At 32.8% G+C, this 22774-nt stretch overlaps 2 protein-coding genes across 4 annotated transcripts in view; one reads left to right on the plus strand and one right to left on the minus strand.

The window, feature by feature from the left end:
* The window catches only part of LOC130446519 (nitric oxide synthase), a 174393-nt gene extending 160619 nt beyond the window's left edge, over positions 1 to 13774 (plus strand). For all 3 annotated transcript variants that reach the window (XM_056782833.1, XM_056782831.1, XM_056782832.1), the window contains 8 exons: positions 3226 to 3381; positions 3466 to 3700; positions 6491 to 6660; positions 6729 to 6939; positions 7033 to 7120; positions 10172 to 10436; positions 10501 to 10692; positions 11925 to 13774. In XM_056782833.1, the coding sequence (XP_056638811.1) occupies positions 3226 to 3381; positions 3466 to 3700; positions 6491 to 6660; positions 6729 to 6939; positions 7033 to 7120; positions 10172 to 10436; positions 10501 to 10692; positions 11925 to 12032 (1425 nt within the window). In that variant the 3' untranslated portion in view covers positions 12033 to 13774. The remainder of the gene's footprint in view (positions 1 to 3225; positions 3382 to 3465; positions 3701 to 6490; positions 6661 to 6728; positions 6940 to 7032; positions 7121 to 10171; positions 10437 to 10500; positions 10693 to 11924) is intronic.
* A 1465-nt stretch (positions 13775 to 15239) lies between these two features.
* The window catches only part of LOC130446521 (CD63 antigen-like), a 35782-nt gene continuing 28247 nt past the window's right edge, over positions 15240 to 22774 (minus strand). The window contains exons 3-5 of the mRNA XM_056782836.1: positions 19260 to 19439; positions 18967 to 19167; positions 15240 to 17189 (exon numbers count right to left, since the gene is read on the minus strand). Of these exons, the coding sequence (XP_056638814.1) occupies positions 17115 to 17189; positions 18967 to 19167; positions 19260 to 19439 (456 nt within the window). The 3' untranslated portion in view covers positions 15240 to 17114. The remainder of the gene's footprint in view (positions 17190 to 18966; positions 19168 to 19259; positions 19440 to 22774) is intronic.

Raw genomic sequence — 22774 nt, forward strand, 5'->3', positions numbered from 1 at the left:
CTTCAGGTACTTTTTTGCGTTTAAAGAATTAAACAATTGTAATAATTTTTCAGTAATTGTAGTAATATTTCAGTAATATTTAAATTAATTGTTGAAAATTTTTAACTATTATTGATGATCATGATCAATTAATAAATTATTTGTAAATTGTAAATTGATTGTAAAGTGATAAGAAGTGAAATTATTTGTTGTAAATGTGGTTCGATGACTTCACTAAATCGTGAAACGTTAAAGTTTCACTGTACTTATACATATTTCAGTGCTAAGCGAAAACAGAAGAAAAAAAGAGTGTGGTGCAATCGGACAATAATCAATTAAATCAATGCCAATTGATTTAATCAAATTCGAATAGATATACAAACTTTATGTGGAATCATCGCTTATTTTATTTTATGTGGACCACCTCATCAAGAAAAAAATCATAGAAGAGTTTTCGATAACAGCAACCTCTACTTGTAATTGGATTCCATTTTGTAGAGAAGTATGTAGGTTAGGTTAGGTTAGGTTTCAACAATTAATTTAAATATTACAATTACTGAAAAATCATTACAATTATTTGATTCTTTAAACGCAAAAAAAGTACCCCGATATATATATTCTTGTTCAGCGTAATTTTCTTTATAACATACTAAAATTTTAACGAACAGGGCGTGTAAACTAATCTAGATAATTACCTCAACTTTTCCAAAGGACTCGTAGCTTTGTCAGAAATCGAGATAAACTGTTTTTTACCATTAAATCCCTTCTACTTTCCAACCTCAGATTGCTTGTAAGTTATTTCTCCTTCCATTTTCGTTATGTTCTATTCCTTTTCCAATAGTTTCCAACGTACTATTATTTTCTTCCACTTTTCGCCATTTTCAAAAACTTCATCTCTGTTCAAGAAAACAACAAAAAAGGTAAATAGGCATAGCGACAAAGTAATTTCGGTTTTGTAGTACAAAATAAAACACTTTCTTCTTAAGAAATAATAGTTTTGAATCAATTATATATTTTCAATTTTGCTCAATGCCCTTTGGCATCTTTCTTTCAGTTTCATGATTCCGCGCTCATAAAATTTCTACTCCTCATCAGCAAAAAACTGAACCAGGGTCATCGACATTTGTGAAAGTTTGATCATTCAAAAAATTCTTCAGATTCCGAAATAAATGGTAATCAGATAGAATGTTTGGGGGATGTGGCAACCCTTATACACCCTAGATAAGCTCCAATAGTTTCCCACTAGTTGTCAAAGATGTATCAGGCCTTGCATTATCATGGTGGAACATTAAATCTTTCCGATTTCACAATTCTAGCCGTTTTTCTTCGATTGCTTCATAAAATTTCATTAATTGATGACAGTAAACATCAGAATTGATTCTTTGGATATAGTTCAAAAAACACAAGACCTTCGTAATCTCACAAAACTGACATCACAAGCTTTTTGTGTTGTTTTTCAGCTTTCGATGTGGTTTATGCCGGTTCATCGTATTTGATCCATATCGTTATCGAACTATGTCACTATACAAGACCCATTTTTCATTTCCAATGATGATTCTTTTCAAAAAAGGTTCGCCTCCATTTAGTTTAAGGTGCATATCCCAAATGTTCATTCTTTGTATTAAATGAATTCCTCTCAATTCGTGAGGTACCTAAATTTCAAGCTTCTTAACTAGCAAAAGACATTTTAAGTGTTTTTCAATTGTTGTATGCGATACATGTAGTTTCTTCGAACAGTTATATGAGGATCCTCTTCAATTATGACTTTGATTTGGTCATCATCAACTTCAGTTTGCCAATCAAAACTTTGGTGATGAAAAAGAAAAAGAGTCAACAAAAATAAAGCCCAAAAATTGTTCATCGACGAAAGCTACATAAGTTATTGTTTTACATATTGCGGAGACAAATCGTGTCCTACACAAACATGTCTTGAATGCGGAGAAACTTTATGTAATAATTTGATGGTGCCCAGTAAACTAATACGACATTTCACCACTAAACACACATGAGTCTTTCAACAACTCAGACAAGGCAAGCTACGTGAACGTTAACATGTTAGTTAAAGCAAAAAAGTCGCACTCTCTTCCTGAAGCTTTAGTTTTTCTTGTATATGCAAATAAATTGTCAAGATAATGATTAGCCAAAAAACTGCTAAAGAAATTAAAAAAATACCTGCATCGGCAGAAATCGAAGTTGATTGAAAAAATGAGAGTTTTTGCGCTACAAGTTAGAGCATCCACTGATATCATCTCAAATGTTAATTTTGTTTGCCACCGCCTATCCATACAGCTGGTGAAGAAATATTCAAAGTGAGAGATGAATATTTTAATGAATTTAATTTGGAATGAGGTAACTGTACAAGTATTAGCTCAGACGTGGCAGCAGGAACGGTTAGATTCTTTATAACTAAAGCTGCTAAACAAAATCTAATGTTGAAAAACGGCATTGTTTTTTATACAGGGAAGTTGTTATGAGGAACTCTCGTGTTTTTAATGCTGTATGTCAAGAAATGGGGGCAGATCATCAATCAAAAATAAGACTGAGTCGTTTTTGCAGTCCCAGGGTTCAGATTATGCGTGTCTGTTTAAAAAAGAAAGATGGCTTGCATATCTGGTGGATATATTTGCGCACATAAATGAACTCAATAAAAGAATTCAAGACACAAATTCTAATATTTTAACATCGTTGGATAGAATCATAGCTTACGCGCTAAATTGGAACTATGGATCAATTTCGGTACCAAGGGTAATAATGGAATGTTCCCGATTGTTATGGCAGCTGATCCGGAAAAAGATTGATCTGCAACCTATAGACAGGGTTCGAAATCCATTCTCCGAGGGCTTGCTTTTTCAATAAATGAGCAGGAAGAAAAATGAAAATCCTCTGCTTTCTAACCTTGCTATTGCAACCCAACACAATAAAAATCAAAAAAGATTGTCAACTCCAAATCACTTCACATTTAAACTGTTTTTGTTCGATTGAACAAGCTCATGTTTCGCATTAAATACCTTTTTTTTATTTTAATTGTTGATTGATAATAAATATTCTTTCGTTGATTCAATAAATAAATTGTTAAATATTACTTAAAAATGATTTTTTTGTGGTGTACCTTTAAAATTTCCTTTTTCCTAGGTGTACATTGAACACAAAAAGTTTGCGGAACACTATTAAAAGATGTTTCAATACTCTACTAATTTGAAAATGTAGGAGAAAATAATCGTTCATTTAATTATTGTTATGATATAGGTTGCCTGCGAAACATTTTGCTTAGATGACGATGAGATCCTTCAGGATGCTGCCCTCACGTTGGAATCTGAATCGCTAACTGCAAATAATATAAGATTCCTGGAAAAACCTGAAACTACACATCTAAATGGTATTTTCAAATGTTATAATAAGAAAGTAAGTTCATACATGTATCTAATCAATAATTTTATTGGAAAAAATATGTATCTGTAATATTAATTGATTATTTATTATTTTTAGGCATCCATTTGCAAACTTATTCGCAGAAAAAATCTTCACGGTGAAAAATCTCCTAAAGTGACACTACTTTTAGAGTTTTCTTCAAATTTGGTCTACAATCCCGGAGATCATCTTGGAGTTTTCGCGAGGAATAGCCCCGAAGTTGTAGACGGTATTATAAAGAGATTGCAAGGCGTTACTAACCCTGATATATCCGTAGAACTTCAAATACTCGAAGAGACTCATACTTCTAATGGTGCGTTCCACGAAGAAATTTATTTTATATTCACTCATGCATAACCAAAACCGAAATGAGCACATATAACAAATCATTATAATTCTCTCAATTTTCCAAAAATCATTTCCATCATTAAATTAAATCATGAGCCTGTTTTTAACAAAAACTATACCGCAGTTGCTAGATTTGATGAAACTAATTTATCTCATGACGTTTGTTGTTTTTCTTACGCCTTGTTGAATATTGATAAATGTTCGTTTTTCTTAGATATTAAAGAACGTTTATTGATGTTAACTACACGTTCAAAGAATTGCTACCGAGCGTTTTCTATTAACAGGAGAGAAGGGGCAACAAGTTATTCACAATATTTCCTATATAAAATATAATATAGTGATTCAATCACAATAAAGTTACAATGTCCACAAACAACAACTTTTCCGAAGTAACTTAGTTATTTTTAAGATCTCATGATCTGTTAATTTTGCAGGTTCTTCTGTATCAGTTCTTGGGTGGTGGATTGCCAGCTGTCCATCCATCTCTTAGGTAGTCGTCCGGGTTCCCTTTTATCTATTGGTTTCCCTTCAAGTACGATGCGTGGCAGTCTACTCTCTTCCATTCTTCTCACGTGGGCGTATCAGTATCTTTTTCTTTGTCTCCCCCATCTTACGATGTCTTGCATCCCACATTTTTCCCTGATGTCAGTGTTCCTGATTCGATCTACTCTTGCTTCTCCCACTACAGTCCTGAACGTTTTCATTTCGGCTACCCGAAGCATGCTTTTTATTTTATTGGTTTGATACAAGTCTTATAGATCCTAACCTTGCTATCCTTTCGCATGTATTCGTTCACCCATATTGTCGGCCTTAACCAGCCCGATATGGCAGTCGCCTTGTTGATCTGGCTTCTTAGGTCCTTCACTGGGTTGTGATAACTCGACAGGTCCATACCGAGGTATTTAAATTGTGAGACTTGTTCGATGATTTTGTTCTCAACTACCAGCTTACATCATACGGGCTCTTTGGCAATGCTTACACTTTTCATTTTTTCTTTGTATTTAGTCCTATTTATCGCTTTGATGACCCGGAAGAATTTGTGTAGTTGTCTTTATAGGTCGTCCAGCTTTTCCGCCAAAATTCTTTTATTCTGTCCCATTCGGTATCCCATATTTAGTGATGATGCTTCCTCTACAATTCTGTCCATCAAGAAATGGGCTGAGGCTGTCACCATGTCTGATACCTCCTGGTGTTGGTATCTCTTCCGTATAAGTGTCTCCTGTCTTTACTTTGGTCATGTTGTTCTTATTGAGACTGCGGACTGCTCTTACGATGTTGTATGACGTTTCTTTCGATATCAGTATATTTATGATACTGGAAAGGCGGACCCTATCAAATGCCTTGGTCAAATCGATGAGGCAGACATACGCTGGTGTATTAAATTCGATGGAATAATGAATATAGCGTTGGTCGTGGATCTGTTTCGTCTGAAACCATGTTGTTCTTTCCTGTTCGTTATTTGTGTTTCTTGTTACTTGTGTTCAGAAGTGTTATGCCCTCGAAGTAACAGTTCAATAATTTGATATCTGAAAAAGTGTTTGAATTTTTCTATCATCTACTAAGATACTTATAACCTCTATATTGTTTGTATTAACAGAGCACCAGGAGCCGAAGCATAAACTACTGACCTTAATTGAGTCTGAAAGGCAAATTAAGTTTATGTAGCGATCGCAGTATTGACAGTCCCAGTGTGTGTGCTACTCAAAAAAGCCTTCAGTCGGTTTTTGATTTTTTGGATATAGTTAGGCATCTTAACAGTAAAACTAAAACCAATTTTGGTACTACAGACTATGTCGAGTCATCGTATGATCCAAAATCCATCGACTGTAATGTCTTTAATTCAAGTCTCTACGATCATGAAGCAGTATTAACAAAATTTTCGGTAAATCGATCATTAAAAATGCTTTTGGCAAACTATATCTAACAACTGATTTTGACTATGAATTTTCTAGATTTATTAGAGTACTGACCAGACTGGCGTTGAATTATTCAAGCAAAATAATTTCTGGTCCACTTAAGGTTTACGTATATCTGGACATGACTTCAATTTTTGTTTCCTTTGAATTCGTTAGTTTGATACAAACATACTGTAGGTTGTTTCGTATAGTGGAAAATTTTCAAAATATTTCAATACATTCCTTTTTCGATTCATTGACACACCAATTTTCTAGAGTGTAATCTGGACATTCCTCATCCACAAACAGTTGAAATCACTTTTTGAGTATCTGTTGATAGATGGCGCCATCTTATTTCAACTGTTTGACCTCTTTCTGTGCTAAGCACTACTAGAACGTTAACCGAATCCAAAGAACCAACTTGAAGTCACGGTTGTGACATACTTTATTTTTCAAAAAAAAAATTTTTAAAAATAATGGACTTCTGATACACCGCACACTTGTACTGCTGATTACTAACTACTGACTGTGAAACGGAAACCTCCCTAAAAATATCTACCTGATGATTATAAAGAAAATATTCTCAATAAATTCCAAGAGATTAATTTTTTGTTTAATGTTGTTGTTCATCTATACTTTTGAATGATTCACTGATTCTAAATATTGAATATTGTAATGCGAATTTGAACAAGTTGTTTACTATATAGTTTGCAATGAAAAGTCTCTTATCTTATATTGTAAAGATAAAATCATACTACTGCATTTTATTTTCTTAAAACTGGATTTCGTGTACTTCGAAACTTGTTTTTTCGAATAACTGACAAAGTAATTTGGAATGAAGTATTCGATTGTTTGAATAGGTATCGTAAGAAGCTGGAAACCACATGAACGTTTACCCAGTTGCTCTATCAGAGAATTGTTCTCGCAGTATTTGGACATTACGACTCCTCCTACGCCAAATTTACTTCAATATTTTGCCTCGATAGCAACCAACGGAGAAGAAGCTATAGATCTTAATTTATTGGCTACTGTGAGTAAAAACGTCTTATTTTCTTAATTACAAAGGCTTGTAATAATTATACCCTCCATTCTCAAAAGGACTCTAGTGCTTATGAAGACTGGCGTCATTGGAGATATCCACATCTTTTGGAAGTTTTGGAACAGTTTCCGTCTGTTCGACCATTCGCACCTATTCTTATAGCTCAACTAAGCATACTCCAACCTAGATTTTATTCAATATCTTCCAGTCCGATGATGAATCCCAAAGAAACCCACTTGACCGTAGCAGTAGTTGTTTATAAAACACAAGGTGAGGAACCAGTTTATAATGACATGAAACTATTGTAGGCCCTCAACTATCTCTTAATAATCTCTTTAAATAAGTTGATCCCCTCAATTTCAGACGGTCAAGGTGCCTCACATTATGGGGTATGTTCAAATTACTTGCAGGGCGTCCCATTGGGATCAGATGTTTCTGTATTTGTGAGAAGGTAAGGAAATAAATATTTGAACAATGTATTATGTATGTATGTATTAATAATAAACGTCGTACCATGTAATAACTATTTAATTAGAGATGGTAATACAGTGCAACCTTAATATAACGTACCTCAATATAACGAAGTGTGAATACTTGTACTTAACGAATTCTGTTAACCCAAAACCTTTGTATAAAGTTCCCTCTAATATAACCCTTAATTCCATAGTACATATGTTATTCAGTCTCGATGCAATCAGTGTTTGGTTTGATGTGAACAGTACTGCTCGTCACGTGAAAGATTGAGTACTTGCAATGTCTTAGTAACGTAATTTTCTGAAGCAAGTAGAAGATTAAAATAATGCGAGTGGTCGAAATGGTCAAAACAATGCTTCTATCATTCATGAAAAGGCCTATCAATTTGCAGTTGAACTGAGCAGAGCAGAGCTCCGTGCCATCAACTGGTGGCTTCAGAATTTCAAAAAGCGGAACGAAATTGTTTTACCAAAAAAAGTGTGATGAGTGGAAAGACAAACTGTCAAAGCTGGCCGTCGAATACGACCCGAAGACATCTTTTACGCTGATCAAACTTTTCTATAAATGTTTATAGTCCAGTCAAATTAGACTAAAAAATAAGACTGAAGCTAAATGCCCGTCAAGCTGAAAATCAGTAAAATTGTTTAAAATACAATTGAATTCCTCATCATTTCCGTGTATGGAAAAAATTTTATTCAAGGTCAAAGTTTTCAGCTTTTCGCGATTATCATAAAAATATCTCAGACAAAAATTGTAGGTCATAAAACTATTTACAAAAAACGTGTTAATAGGTTTTTTCCTACGAGCCACCATTTCTGAGATATAACGGTTCAAAAAGTTGTAAGAATTATAATGTTTGTACGAGAAATATTAAAGCTGACGCCTACAAACATCGTCGAATTTTAGCAACATCTTCGTCAATTGATAATTTATTTGATGAACTCAAGAACACCAGTCAACAGAAATTTCTTACAAATACTCACAAGTTTCGATTCATTTCAATGTTGTAAGAAAAATTTACTTCTGAAAATATATTGATGCAACCATTAAATACGACAACGTTTTGAATCATTATACATTATCTCAGAAACGGTAACCTGTAGGAAAAAAAGTATTGATACATTTTTTTGCAGATAATTTTATGATCTACAATTTTTATCTGAGGTATTTTTATGATAAAACTCACCGTTTCGCTAAAACTTGCGAAAAACTAATTTTTCTGATCTTTGACTTTGAATATAATTTTTTCCATAAACGGAAATGATGTGGAACATTCAAATTCTATATTCAATTGTATTATAAACAATCTTACCGATTTTCAGCTTGATGGGAATTCATGTTACTTAGAATATTTAAATTGACCGGATTATTATCTAACAATAGTTTATCTTTCAAAGGCGATAAATGTAATGGTGATATAAACACTACTCACAGGAATAAATTGTACAGGGATCTACAAACTGAAGCCACTCATCACAGAAAATATAGAAAACTATGTTGTTTTAAAAATGTCAAAAATCTACAGATTACACACGGCTAACCACCATCTAGAAGCATCAATTTTCAAAACTGTGTACACCACGTGCTGAAATTCTATTTCACACTCGTTTCCTTAATTCTGCGAGCGAACACTCTTTATATAATATACTACTAGAGCAAACTTAGTTCTCTCCCGATTTGTTATGCACTGTTACATTGTAATACGTTAATTTTTTTAGTTTTCTCAACGTGGTACTACGTTTTTATGAACACTTGTGAAAATAAATCGGTTAATTAAGATATTCTCAGTTGTTAAAAATAGATATATCCTATTATTTTTGTATAATATAACTTGCATATCCCACTTCCAACTTTTAAAAGTGCTTATGAATTGTTAATCTCCAATTTGGGCAACGGAAATATGGCCTACTATTATTTAAAATTATTCATACAAGTCTTAAAAACGGCCCACGTGGAAGGCGTCCAAAAATAGAGTAGACTGGGTACAGTTGTGACAATTTATGTTTGTTTGCTAAAAATTCTGTCAAATCATAAGTTAGCTCGGAAAAATTTTAAATTATTGTCCTTAAATATGTTTTTTTCTTATGTAAAAATGCACAAGATGGTAAACCCCTAAACTAATCTAGTAGTTCAATTGGTGCCTGCCGTGTGGAGATGCCACTGGATATTGATCTTGAACTGTATGTTGTAGTGATTAGTAGCTGATTTCACAGGCTTGCACCAATCAAAGGATTCCTCGTAGATTTACTTGGCGTCTGCAGACGAACTCGGTGTTCATGCACCACGTCTGTCTGTCGATCAGGCTTTGTAGATACTCCTCTATTTGGGGTTATATTGCAGAGCTCGGAAGAGATGATAGTATGGATAAACAAGAGTCAGGTCAGGGACCTTCCATCTCTGCTCCAAACTGTCCAGGTTTCTGGTCTATTCTAAATCGCCTCTAAGTCGAGTTTCCTCAGGATTTACTTGGGAAGCTAGCGCCTCAAATGTGCGAGCACTACTCCAAATATGGATGAATGTGGGCTTTATAGAAGATTAGAAGCTGTTGCATAGTGTATAGCTTTTTGGTTTTTAAGAGTACTCCAAGTATTTATTAATCTGTCTTAGCTATTTCGGTCATTTGACTATGCCCAACCACAACACCCAACAATTTGCGCTGTGCCGCAGTTTTTTATATTATAGAAAGAATATAGCTTGTGAATCACCTTCACACCGGTCAAACAATATACGCAGTGGTTTATAATTGTTTTCATTAACGTGCAGTTCGTTAAAAGGTCTGATTTGCGCAAAATGAATCAATTATATCAAGGTAACGCACCAAAGCTCGAAAAACCGTTCCGATAAACAGTGAATCAAGTTGAATGAAAAAGTAATGACTTATCTTGACAATATTGAGGTTCAGAGGTTCATATTGAAACCATGAAATCGTGTTTTTCTTGTCGAAAAACAAGTATCACTGATAGGTATTCAAATATAATAGAAATCAACCTTAAGATAATCAAAGCTGATTTGAACATGATACTTCTAGCGCTTCTGCATTCTATTTACCGACTGATCCAATGGTACCAGTTATTATGGTCGGTCCAGGAACTGGCATAGCGCCATTCAGAGCTTTTTGGCAAGAACGAACTATGTTGTTGAAGAAAAAACAGAAAATTGGAAAGATGTGGCTTTTCTTTGGTTGTCGAACCAAAGATATGGAATTATATAGAGAAGAAAAAGAAGAAATGCAACGTATAGGTGTACTCGATAAAGTGTTTCTCGCTCTTTCCAGGGAACCTAATATACCTAGAGTAAGTACTAATATAATAATAATTGATATTAATAAAAAAATCATTATTTTTGTGGTGGTTTTAGACATATGTTCAAGATTTGATAGTGAGAGAAGCAGCTGAAATCTATCGACTTCTTGTAGGAGAGAAAGGACACTTTTATATTTGTGGGGATATCACTATGGCAGAAAATGTTTATCAAACTTTAAGAAATATAATTCAGAATTATGGAGAATTGAACGAGGCTGAAGTTCAGTCTTATATGCTGCAATTAAGGGTATGTTTTTTCTGGAACTGGTTTCAACGTCAGTATTGTAAAAATTTGAAAAAACTCTGAATTTCATACAAAATGAAATATGCAATTTATTGCAAAATGAAGATAGATACGAATTTAACTCTTCTAAATTCGTACTCAAATATTTTCTTTTACTTACGAGTTTATCGACTGAAGGTTTTGCTTCAACTTCATTTTTGTAAATGTTCAAAATTACATTTTTTTCGTTAATATCAAAATCCAGTTTTTGTAGTCTTATTTTTGACGGACTGTACACAAATTTGTAGTTTTTTTAGCTTTATCAATATCTGACATTTCCAAAATATTGAACATTAAAACACACTAAAGATATATTAAAATATACCAGCAAAAATTGACAGTTCCGACCCTGTAGCAATATACCAAAAATAATTAATATCCCCGGCCTATTGCAGTTAAATCTGATTGACAAGCGTAAAGATCTTCCTGTGAGGTACAATCCTCTTTTTTGGTGATACTAAAACCAAATTTACCGGCAGACTCCTTGCCGGCACTCCCTTATCCATAAGATAAAATCCGACCCCCTAACACCCACCCTACACAGTTCGTTGATCGACGGGTGTTGCAGGTTTTCTGCAGTTTCCCTGCAACCTAGTGAACCGGTTCTTCACAAAATCCCAAAAAACCAAAACAAAAACAAATAAAACCCCTAAAATAAGCAAAAAAATAATATTAAAACCGAGAAGAACCGTTTTCGCTTACTTCGTTTTCATTCGGCCAAAATCTTCCTTTAATAGTTATACAAACACAACCCAACAAAACCACCACAAACCTAGCCCTGCAGAGGAGATATTTCTAAATCAGGGCCTACTCAAACAAACCACATTCCTTCCAAAGGCCTTCCTTATCCTACCAAACTTTAACCAACGAATCTCTCTCGACCAGCATCGATTGTTGTTTGAGTCGCTCTGTTTGTTGGATGGATTTAGCATAGGCATAGTCGTAAAAGTCTCATTGGTTAAATAATTAGTCTACAATGACATTTTCGAGGTAACCTCTTAACGTCTAGGTGGTATATAGATATAGATAATCATGTCCTTCGATCGTACATCTTTTTTAACTAAATGTTGATTACTCAATTATATTTTTGCAAATCAATTGCTATAAGTACAATAGAGGTCCAAGAGTTTTGCCGGGTGTATATGTTGAAAAATGAAGAAATATTTTTGTAAATCATATTTTTATTTTACTTGTAGGATGAGAATAGATACCATGAAGACATATTCGGTGTCACACTTAGAACTGCAGAAGTACACAACAGATCTAGAGAATCGGCGAGAATACGAATGGAAACGGAATCTTAACAATATTAAGGCATCATAGATATTAGATACTCCAATATTTTTATCCAGTTTGACAGTAATCTAAGAACAGACAAAGTTAAAATTTTATCAATTAACGTAAACAAGTCTTAAGGAATTTGGTTAGTAAGGTTTTGACTGGCCAAATAGATAATTAATCTCAAAAAGAAGTAATTATATTTTCATGTAAATAAATATTATATACCAGACTTTAAAAATATAATAATTTACTTAGTTCAATGTCTAAATGATCGTTTTTAGTAAATCCTGTATGTTTATGTATTAGAGAAAACCGTCATCGATTTGTTGAACTAAATAACTTGTCATATATAGTCTGGAATCATAAATAACTTTCCTTAGTCAAAAAAAAATTTTTAATGGTATAATAGCGGACATCAAATATCGAAAATGTTCTCACTTAGTAAAACCATAAACTGCTTTCAAACGTAGATAAGTAATCCATCATTAAGAATTGCACTTACACAAGCGAAGATAATTTCAGTAAAATTAAATAGAAAGATGAATTTGTTGCTTCAAAGTTTTATTTGTTAAGATTTTTTGTTTTTCTTGAATACCTATAAGTAAAATCGTGATGAAGTATAATTTTTCAAAATTATAGCTATGGAAAATAATAAAATTGTGATTGACTGTTTTTTCTACTACAATACAATTATTCTGAATAACTAGCATCACATTCATCTTCAATGTCAACAAAATGGATACCTAGGAGTTTAAAGTTTGTTTCATATCAACAAAAAAGGTATTGAGAGTGAAAATATTGTTTAATATTAACAAAAAAATACCTTGGAGTCGGAAGTTTGTTTAAGATAGTACTACCGTTACCACAAGTGTCAAATGTGTGCTCTGTGTAGTTTGATTAGCGTAGTATTTATATTTGGCAACGCTGCATAAAGAAAAAGAAGTGTATAACATTAATATCTCCACATACCGCGTTCTGTAACATTCAAATTTCACGCGCGCGAATAAATTCGTACGTCCTATAAGCATCAATGGAAAAGGCAAACATTTTTTTTCGGTTCTCTGTAGACCTCTGAAAATTTAACTCATCTTATATACTAAAATTCCAACTTTCATTAAATTCTGAATGCAAATCCTAAAACCGGTAGTACTACCTTAATATCATAAAAAAATACCTGGGTGTCAAAGTTTTATTCAATATCAACAAAAAAAATTCCTGGGAGTCGAAAACTTGTTTAATATCAACAAAAAGAACATTTGGAATAAAAAGCTTGTTCATTATTACCAAAAAGAATTTCTGGGAGTCAAAAGCTTTTTTAATATCAACAAAAAGGATATTTGGTTAAGCTTATGTTGAGGTTAAATAACAAAATGACTATTTAGATGAATTTATATATATCATTCGTGAAAATCACTTCTTGCGAATGGGAAAAGTGATTTTCCACTTAAATAGACTTAGGTAAAAGTGATTAGATGAAAATAAGTCTAATTTCCACTTGAACGTTTTCAAAGTTACTTTCCAAAGTTAATAAAACGTATTTCCCACTGATTATGGATAAGATAAAGTAATCGACATTTTTAAAGTCTGGTATGCATCTTTAGATATAAGTTTAGATTTTTTTAAAGGACGACGAATATAATGTAAGTATTTTATCGTAAGCAGAAATACTAATTATAAATTTCTTCTAAATAATATTTAACACTAACTTTCGAATTTACTTATATGTTTTTTCTTTAAAACAAAAAAATAAACAAATTACGAATTTGAATGTAGTTTCAATTATATCGAATCTGAATACACTCATCTTTTTCGAAAACACGATAAATCTCATAAAGTCCAACACAGTGGATCTAACAATCAAACACTTAAGCACATAACCTTTCCATGTTACTCGAAATATTTTATAAAGACTTAAAGAAAAGTCGAAACGTCAATTTTTCATCAATCTCTTAAAAATTAATTAAAAAAACAAATTATAAAACAGATATAAGAGAGATAAACATAAGAGACCTAAAATCAAAAACATTTAGAAACATAAACACATCAAAATGTCTAAGAAATAAGAAATTAAGAAAATATAAACTAAATTCAACATTTCGCAAATGTATTCTGCCGTTCTTCAAAGCAGTAAATAACTATGTACTTTCCTGGCTAATGCCTCGACGAATATGAAGAGATTTTTGTGGATATTAACATCCCCAATGACTCGCAATCGCAAGAAGAGGTTTGTAACCACTGACTAGTTTCGACGTTGTTACGTCTCATCAGAGTGGTATAACAACTCTCGTTCGGGATCAAAGACCGTCGCTACTTGGTTCATGTAGTTGAACATTCCCCAGCAATAGCTTAGTGGCGTCATCTTATTCCCAACTGCGAACCAACCACTGGACAGGTGAAAATCTAGCGTAGTCGCGGATAATGTAAATTTTGATGTTAAATAAAGTGTGTAAATTATATCAAAATAAATAATTTCTCTATATATATGTTTCTAAATTTCTAATTGATTGAGATGTTATGTAAAGCAATATAATAGAGTTGTTCAATCGTGACCTGTTATATCTCCTTTGTCGTTATAACATTTTTAATTAGTGTTGATCAGCTGTTTCGACTTGCTGATGGATGCGATTACCTGTCCAGACTTGCTACTTTTCAAAAAATTTGGAGAATCTTGGAATAAAATTGGTAAAAATGTTCGCATAACTGGTAAAGATGAAGTGCCTTCAAATATCCGCTCTACCATTATACATTTTATTAGAGATCAGCTTGCCAGTCAATAAAAACTGCAAGATTATTATAGAGAATTGAGCAATCGAGATGCAATCAAAGCACCCTACCATTATTTTCTTTCCATTATTAGTAAGGCTACTGCAAAAAAAATTCAAAACATCTGTGATACTTAATTCTTAAAATTGTGGTTCTTTCGTTTTTAAATATTATTCCAATAGATGTTGAGAGAAGTACGACTCAAGTTGGAGATAATAGCAGTCGTAGAAACATATTTTGACAGCGTTCCATGTTCTTTGTAATGGAATTAATAAATTGAAAAATTTTTATAACTTGTTTTATCTACCTTTATCAATAGGTGTAGTTCTACCTATACAACAAAGGCATGGAGAGGTTTCTTAGTATTCTATAACATTTGATAGAATGTTCTGATCATCGACAGTCTGGGATGTTCCAAAAATTAATCACCAAAACCATACTTGGAATGCCCTTTTTGTAAAAAAATATTTTCCTGATGTAATATTATTTATTATGAAATGTTAATATTATACAAAATAGACTCAGATAAAATATTTTACATTCAACAAACTATATTTTGTCATATAAATCAATACTGGAGCTCAAACTACAATCTTACAAAGTGAAAAGAGGAACACGACGTCATTTTTATTGTCTCATATTGTTTCAAAAAAATCTTGAATAAACTAAAAAATTTAAGTCATAAACGGAGATTTGGCAACGTTCCTCCAAAATTTTACATTGTAAGTTCACTAATTTGCCACCGTGTTGTCTTAAAATCTAGTTAGAATATGTTTTTAGTTAATCCTTTGTAACTATAGGTACTAGAGAGCTGGTTGCAGATTTTTCATCTCAGACGGTAATTGTACAAAGGTTGATGCGTGGAAAAGAACAGTCGAGTAGCTACGACTAGGCCACAACTTTGCATTTGATCCGGAGCGATAGCGTTGAAAAAATTAAACATTTTATGATTATCCTAAATATTTCTTCCAAAAATTCCAGTGTTAGCCATGGGCACCATGTAGCGTCTCTCAGTTCAGCGTCCACAATGAGATGCTGATGTTTATTTTGTAAAGTATGAATCCTAAAATGGAAGAACAGCTTCTCAAATGGTTTAATGAAATTCCTAGTAGCGGCTCTATTTCGATGGGATACATTACACCCCCACCTCCATTTTTATCCCCTTTTTTCCCTTTCCATGTGAAGCAGGGAGTTAATTAATCATTTTAATTTGTTTAGTTTCTTAATAAATTTGGAAGATATACAAGCCTCATACAACAACAATATAGTTCTACACTGACTAAAAAATGTGTTTTTTGAAAAAAAAAACTTATATAGGGTGGCGCAAAAGAACGCATGAATTTGAATTGAGTACTGGGAGTGCGAGGACAGGAGGGGCTGGTTGTTTTGTAGGTTAAGGCATCCAGTTTTAGTAGCAATAGCGCAGAGGACCGTGGCGCATCGCGTTTTTTTCAAAACTAATGAATCTGTTATTACTATTCAAAGGCTTTTCCCCATAATACTTCGGTGGGTTGCCGCTTTTCGCACAACTGGATACCTTATGAAACAAAAGTCGCCTGGTCGTTCACGCACGGCGCGAACTCTACAAAATGTCGATGAACGATGATTGTCAAAAGTAATGGAGTTCACTACAAACTTATCGATATTCCAATGAACAAGGTCTAATAGGATAATTTAAACATTGTATTCATGTGAGTCCATTTTGGATATTTCAAAGCCAATGATTGCTCGTCGAAGATTTTGTTAACGTTACAATATTCGACGGTTACGTGACGCCCCAAGTGAAGATTTGATTCGTTCATGGGTGCAAAGGTTCCGAGCTACGAGTTCAGCAAAAAACTACCCAGGACCGGGACCCAGCAGGACGAATGAAAATGGCTGCTTCGGAGCTTCCAAAAACTAAAGTGAACAAAATATTGAAGAAGGAATTTTATCTTTATCCTTAAAGAGAGACAAATCGGCAGCCAGCTCTTAATAAAAAACGTCAGTTATCACAAATTGATAGTTAAATTTGAAAAAGTGCTTTTGAAAATGACAAAAGTGATCTAAATAATTTTGATCAGATTTATAATCAGTCGTCGTATCAAAATTTATCTTAATCTAAAACAGGGAAATAATTTACATAGTTGGAGATTCAAAAATACTTTCAACATTATTCCCCGTACAAATAAGATGTTTAAAAAGTGAAAAAAAGTGCACCTGAAGAAAAAAATTCTCATCGTGTGTACATATTCTTAGTAATAAAGGTACAAAAAGAGTAAAAATCTCAAATCAACGGAAAAACTTTTAAACTGAGAAGAAAAAAAAAATCGATAACAAATAAATAAAATTTTTCATTTGTTTTAGGCGTATGTATGTCTTCTGTAACTGTTCCTGATCGAACTAGCCAGACACAGAGCGACGATTGCTCCCAAAACCTGAAATAAACAAAAAAAAATGAGTTAGGCATAACAAATGCCTCAAGTATTTATTATAAAATATGAGTTATACTGATCACACTGTTTACACTACCACTCACAATTACACTGTCTTTACCTTCAGTCTTTGAAGACGATAACTGGAAACTCTAATATCAGACAGTGTAATTGTCAGTGGTGGTATAAACAGTATGATCAGTGTAAAAATCACTCAGGATCCAGAAATTCCACCTTAAATTCGGTGTTGTTAATAAAAAAAAAACCGTCTCTTGCATTTTTAGAAATATTCTACACAAATAAACTCCTGGAAGAAATTAACGCGCCATTTTAATTAATCTGAATATTTCCAATGTACGCATAAAATAAATTACGTGGAAATAATAATAAACAACTACAAATTAGTGGAATATGATCTTAACATAACCTCATTTTTTCATAAAAGTTTGTTTTCGCTCGAAATAATAATAAATAAGCTTAAAAATTGGAAAAAAAAGTAGACAAAAACAGTAAAATAGAATAAAATGCATATGGGTTAACCCTACTACCCCTCCCCTACTTATTACTTTTGTAAATGTTTATCAAAAGTTTGCGGTATATTCTCCCATTCATCAATAGCGACCTTTATGAGTTGGTTGTGATTAGAAACAGGGGAACTATGACTTCGAATCCCCTTTTTGAGATAGTCCCATAGATGTTCTGTAGGATTCATATCTAGACTGTTAGGTGGCCACTCTAATAAAACCACGTGAGGACGAGCGTTGTTCTGCATGAATAAAAAATTTGGTTCAACAAACGGATCAATAGGCATTACATGTTCGACAATGATGTTGTCTATGTAATATTGGGCATTCATAGACCTCGCATGGATAAGAACCAATTCCGTTCGAGCATCGAAGCAATTCCTCCTCAAAACATTTTAAAACAAAACACCAAAAGGCAAACCAGAAGCCAGACACATTTACGTCCATCTGGAGCTTTGGGTCTAACTCTAGCTTTCACCGAAAGTGAAAAAATCGTGAAAATAGGAACAATTATCGAGAGATTTAAAATGAAAATCAGGATAAATCGTATGAACTGGCATACTAGGTCTAAATTCCCAAAAGCCAGGCTACCGATTGACATACCTCACAAGTTTTTGACCATTCTAGAAGGCCTTGGAAGCCCGGATTTTGATTCAAACTTCTCGACTCATTTTTTAATAAGTCGAAAATCAGGCGCATAAATCAAATGAAGAATATTGTAGAATGTTTCATGCCCTACAGTCGCCGAATCATCGGTTTTGTAAAACTCATCCACGTTCAATATACGATCCGCTCCATAGCGACTAGAACCAGGCCACTGATCGACATACCTCACTGTCTATGATTTCAAACGTTCTAGAAGGCATTGGAAGCCCGGATTTTGATTCAAACTTCTGGACACATTTTTCAATCAGTTCAACATCTGGCGCATCATTCAACTGACGGTTTTGTAAAACTCATCCACGCACAACCCACGATCCGCTCCATGGCGACTAAATTCCCAAGAGCCAGACTATCGATTGACATACATCTCGCGCCCCTCCGAATAGCTTCGTTCACGCAATAAGCGATACAGTCGATTTTTCTTTGGAGACAGTTTGAATTATAGTTATATAGAAGGGGGAACTTCCTTACACATTCTCTCGGAGTGTAAGACACTACCGAGCTCCAGAGTTTTTTGTCTTAGTCTACTATTAATATGTATGTTATGTATTCCTGAAATTTGGATTAAAATCACGTTTAAGGGTATTTCTTACCTCTATGACAGCAATACCAATTGCTACACCTCCAATAATTTTAGAATTCTTTTCGATTTCACCTTGCAATTTTATAGCGCAACCATCGCTGTTGACATCGTTGTTGGGACTTGGACATTGAACCTCGATGTTTCTGCAACAAGAGAGTGGTACTTTCGGAGTCTGGTAATCTTCTGGCCCAGTAACACCGCAGCACTTCAACTAAACACGAGGAAACAAAGCGATTATTTTATTAACAAATGTATACATATATCACTACACAAAAAAGATGATTTCATATAATATATACTCACAACTCTTTCAATGACATGCATTGTTTCGTTGGCTTCTGGGTTTCTATCCATTTGATCGAAAGTTTTTTCCATGTTAGTCTTCAATGCTGAATAGAAGGAGTTTTGGTCTTTTATTTGAAGGAAAGCGTATACTCCGATGGCTACTTGTACGATGAAGATGGTCAGAAGTATGATTGCATACTAGAACAATAATAATCTGATTAAAAAATTAGAAACAAAGTCTAGGAATAAAATTGCACTGATAAATATATGGAAGGTGGTTTAATATATGCTGAAACTCGTATTAAGGCGACGAGAGAAATATTTTACTAAAGTGACTATTAACGAAGACGTGAAATTAAAATTTCTACCGTCCGCATTTTTAGGTTGTTAGTGAATATTTATAATTTGATATGCCGTTATTGTTTTTCAAAATATTTTCTATTTGGATCAATACACTTTTGCACGAGTTTAAATCAATTCCATTCGGATTCGGGTACCTCCAAAATATGTGATTTGAATGCGTGAACCGCTTCTTTAGGTATAGAAAAACGTTGATCTCGCAATTTATTTCTGATATGCGGGAATAGGATGAAATCATTGGGTGTACGGCATCGATATTATGACTTTTCAAGAACTATATCTCAATAACGAGGCCCCATAAGGGTTCGTTTTCCCGTCAACTGAAAATCAGTAAAATTGTTTAAAATATAGGTAATTATACATTTTCACGGTCACCTGGTTTTTTGGCTCTAGAAAATCGAAAAATGGATGGATTTTAATGATCTTGGTCTCAAAATGTTTCATTTTACGGCGGATTTATAAAAAAATTAGTAGAAATAGCTGGAATGAAAATTTCTCATAGTTTTACTGTTTTAAATCGTAAAAAAAACGGTTTTGCAAAATAATCCTTTACAAAAAATTATGGTAATTATACACTTTCGCGGTCACCTGGTTTTTTGGTTAGGTTAGGTTAGGTTAGGTTGGCTCTAGAAATTCGAAAAATGGATGGATTTTAATGATCTTGGTCTCAAAATGTTCCATTTTACGGCGGATTTATAAAAAAAAAATACGAAAATTAAAAAAAAAATAAATATTTTTTACAATTTCATGACTTTAAATGCAAAAAAATGACTTTCTACATATAATCCTTCGTAACTGTTTCTGACGTGGAATCAAGTTCGTATATTTTTTTTTCGCAATTTACATAAAAAAATGAATATTTTGAAAAAAAAATGTTTTTCTACTATTTAAGGTTTAAAATTATTAAAAACCGCAAATTCAGCCACTACCCCCGTGTTTTTCATAAATTCGTCGTAAAATGGAATATTTTGAAACCAAAATTTTTCGATTTTTAATGGTCCAATAACTATTAACATTGAAGAATATAGTACGAAACTATTCACGAAAATTGATTGTTTTTCATCGATTTCATTTTAAGCTATAAAAACTGAAAAAATCATTCTTTTTGAATTTTTTTTTAAATTGTTTATTAATTTATGTAGAATACAAAAAAAAATATAAGAACTTTATCTGATAATGGGATAATTTTTTGTGAAGAATCATTTTGCAAAACCGTTTTTTTTACGATTTAAAACAGTAAAACTATGAGAAATTTTCATTCCAGCTATTTCTACTAATTTTTTTTATAAATCCGCCGTAAAATGGAACATTTTGAGACCAAAATTATAAAATTTATCTATTTTTCGAATTTCTAGAGCCAACCTAACCTAACCTAACCTAACCAAAAAACCAGGTGACCGCGAAAGTGTATAATTACCATAACTTGTTGTAAAGGATTATTTTGTAAAACCGTTTTTTTTACGATTTAAAACAGTAAAACTATGAGAAATTTTCATTCCAGCTATTTCTACTAATTTTTTTTATAAATCCGCCGTAAAATGGAACATTTTGAGACCAAGATCATTAAAATCCATCCATTTTTCGATTTTCTAGAGCCAAAAAACCAGGTGACCGTGAAAGTGTATAATTACCAAAATATAATTGCAAATAAAATTTGTTATGTTCCTCATCATTTGCGTGTATGAAAAAAATGTCAAAAGCAAAGGTCAATAAATGAATTTTTCGCGATTATCAGCAAAACGGTAAGTTTTATCATAAAAATATCTTAGACGAAAATTATAGATCATCAAATTATCTATAAAAAACGTACTAATACTTTTTTCCTACGAGTCACCGTTTCTGAGATATAATGATTCAAAAAGTTGTAGTAAAAAACGAACTGAGACTTTTAAGTATTTGTAAGAAATTTCTGTTGACTGGTGGGAACAAGTTCATGAAATAAATTATCAATTGACGAAGATGTTGCTAAAGTTCGACGATATTGTTCTGCAGCTTTGGTATTTCTCGTGCAATCATTATAGCCATTAAATACGACAGTACATCTGAAACATTATAACTTTTACAACTATTTGAATCGTTATATTTCAGAAACGGTGACTCGTAGGAAAAAAAGTATTCATACGTTTTGTGTAGATAATTTTATGACATACAATTTTTGTCTGAGATATTTTTATGATAAAACTCACCGTTTCACTGATAATCGCGAAAAACTCATTTTTTTGACCTTTGATCTTCCATAAAATTTTTTCCATACACGGAAATAATAGGGAACATTTAACTCTCTGTAGTAGAGCGTTGTCGATCGAATATAGAAACACCCTGTATATATTGAGTAAATGATGAGTATCTTCTCTATTTAGAAAAATCCTTTTTTGGCAATGTTTTTTTTTAATTCAAGAAAAATCTTATTGTTTATTTTCTTCAATTACAATATCGTCTTCAAGCACAAATTCATATCTCAAATTAATTACCAAATGATTCTGAATGCGATCCAGAAGTTGAGTAGAAGCAAAAAGATGATTTATTGAAAAGAATACGTATGTAGCGTTCGTCAAATAATTCAAATTCTGTTCTTTAATTGCTGATACCGTGCGTAAAAATAAAATACGATCGATATTTTTATTATGGAGTGAAACTATTCGTTGGATTCTCTATCGGAAAGAGCAGGTGTATACGATCATTCCCACTCAAACAATGGAGTGGCAGACAGATGTTACGTGGGTATGTGAAATTGGGGAATAAGTATTTACATTATGAAATTCATATATACTTCAATGCGCTTATTTATTATACTGATAAATTCTATGATTCATTTTTTTTATCGGTTGGAAAATATACAAGACGATTTTCTTTATGTTTTTCGCAATTTTTCGAAAATTTATTTACTCTAGTTATTTTAGCAATTCCTATTATAATTGATGAATATTTTCCTTTTTTAAAACATTCGAATATATTTAAAATAACTTGCTATGTTTGTATATCTAAATCTTTATTATCACATTGATTGTCTTCATTCGCCCATGATGTAAATAACGCCTTAATTTCTATTTATTTAAAGAAATTTATGAATTAAATAAATCTCACCAAGCAACGCCACTGCTTATCGCAGACTATCTGGCAGGAATATTTCGAATATTTATGCTTACGATTCGATGTTTTCATTGGTAAACAGT

Source organism: Diorhabda sublineata, chromosome 7, assembly GCF_026230105.1.
Source record: "Diorhabda sublineata isolate icDioSubl1.1 chromosome 7, icDioSubl1.1, whole genome shotgun sequence".
NCBI lineage: Eukaryota > Metazoa > Arthropoda > Insecta > Coleoptera > Chrysomelidae > Diorhabda > Diorhabda sublineata.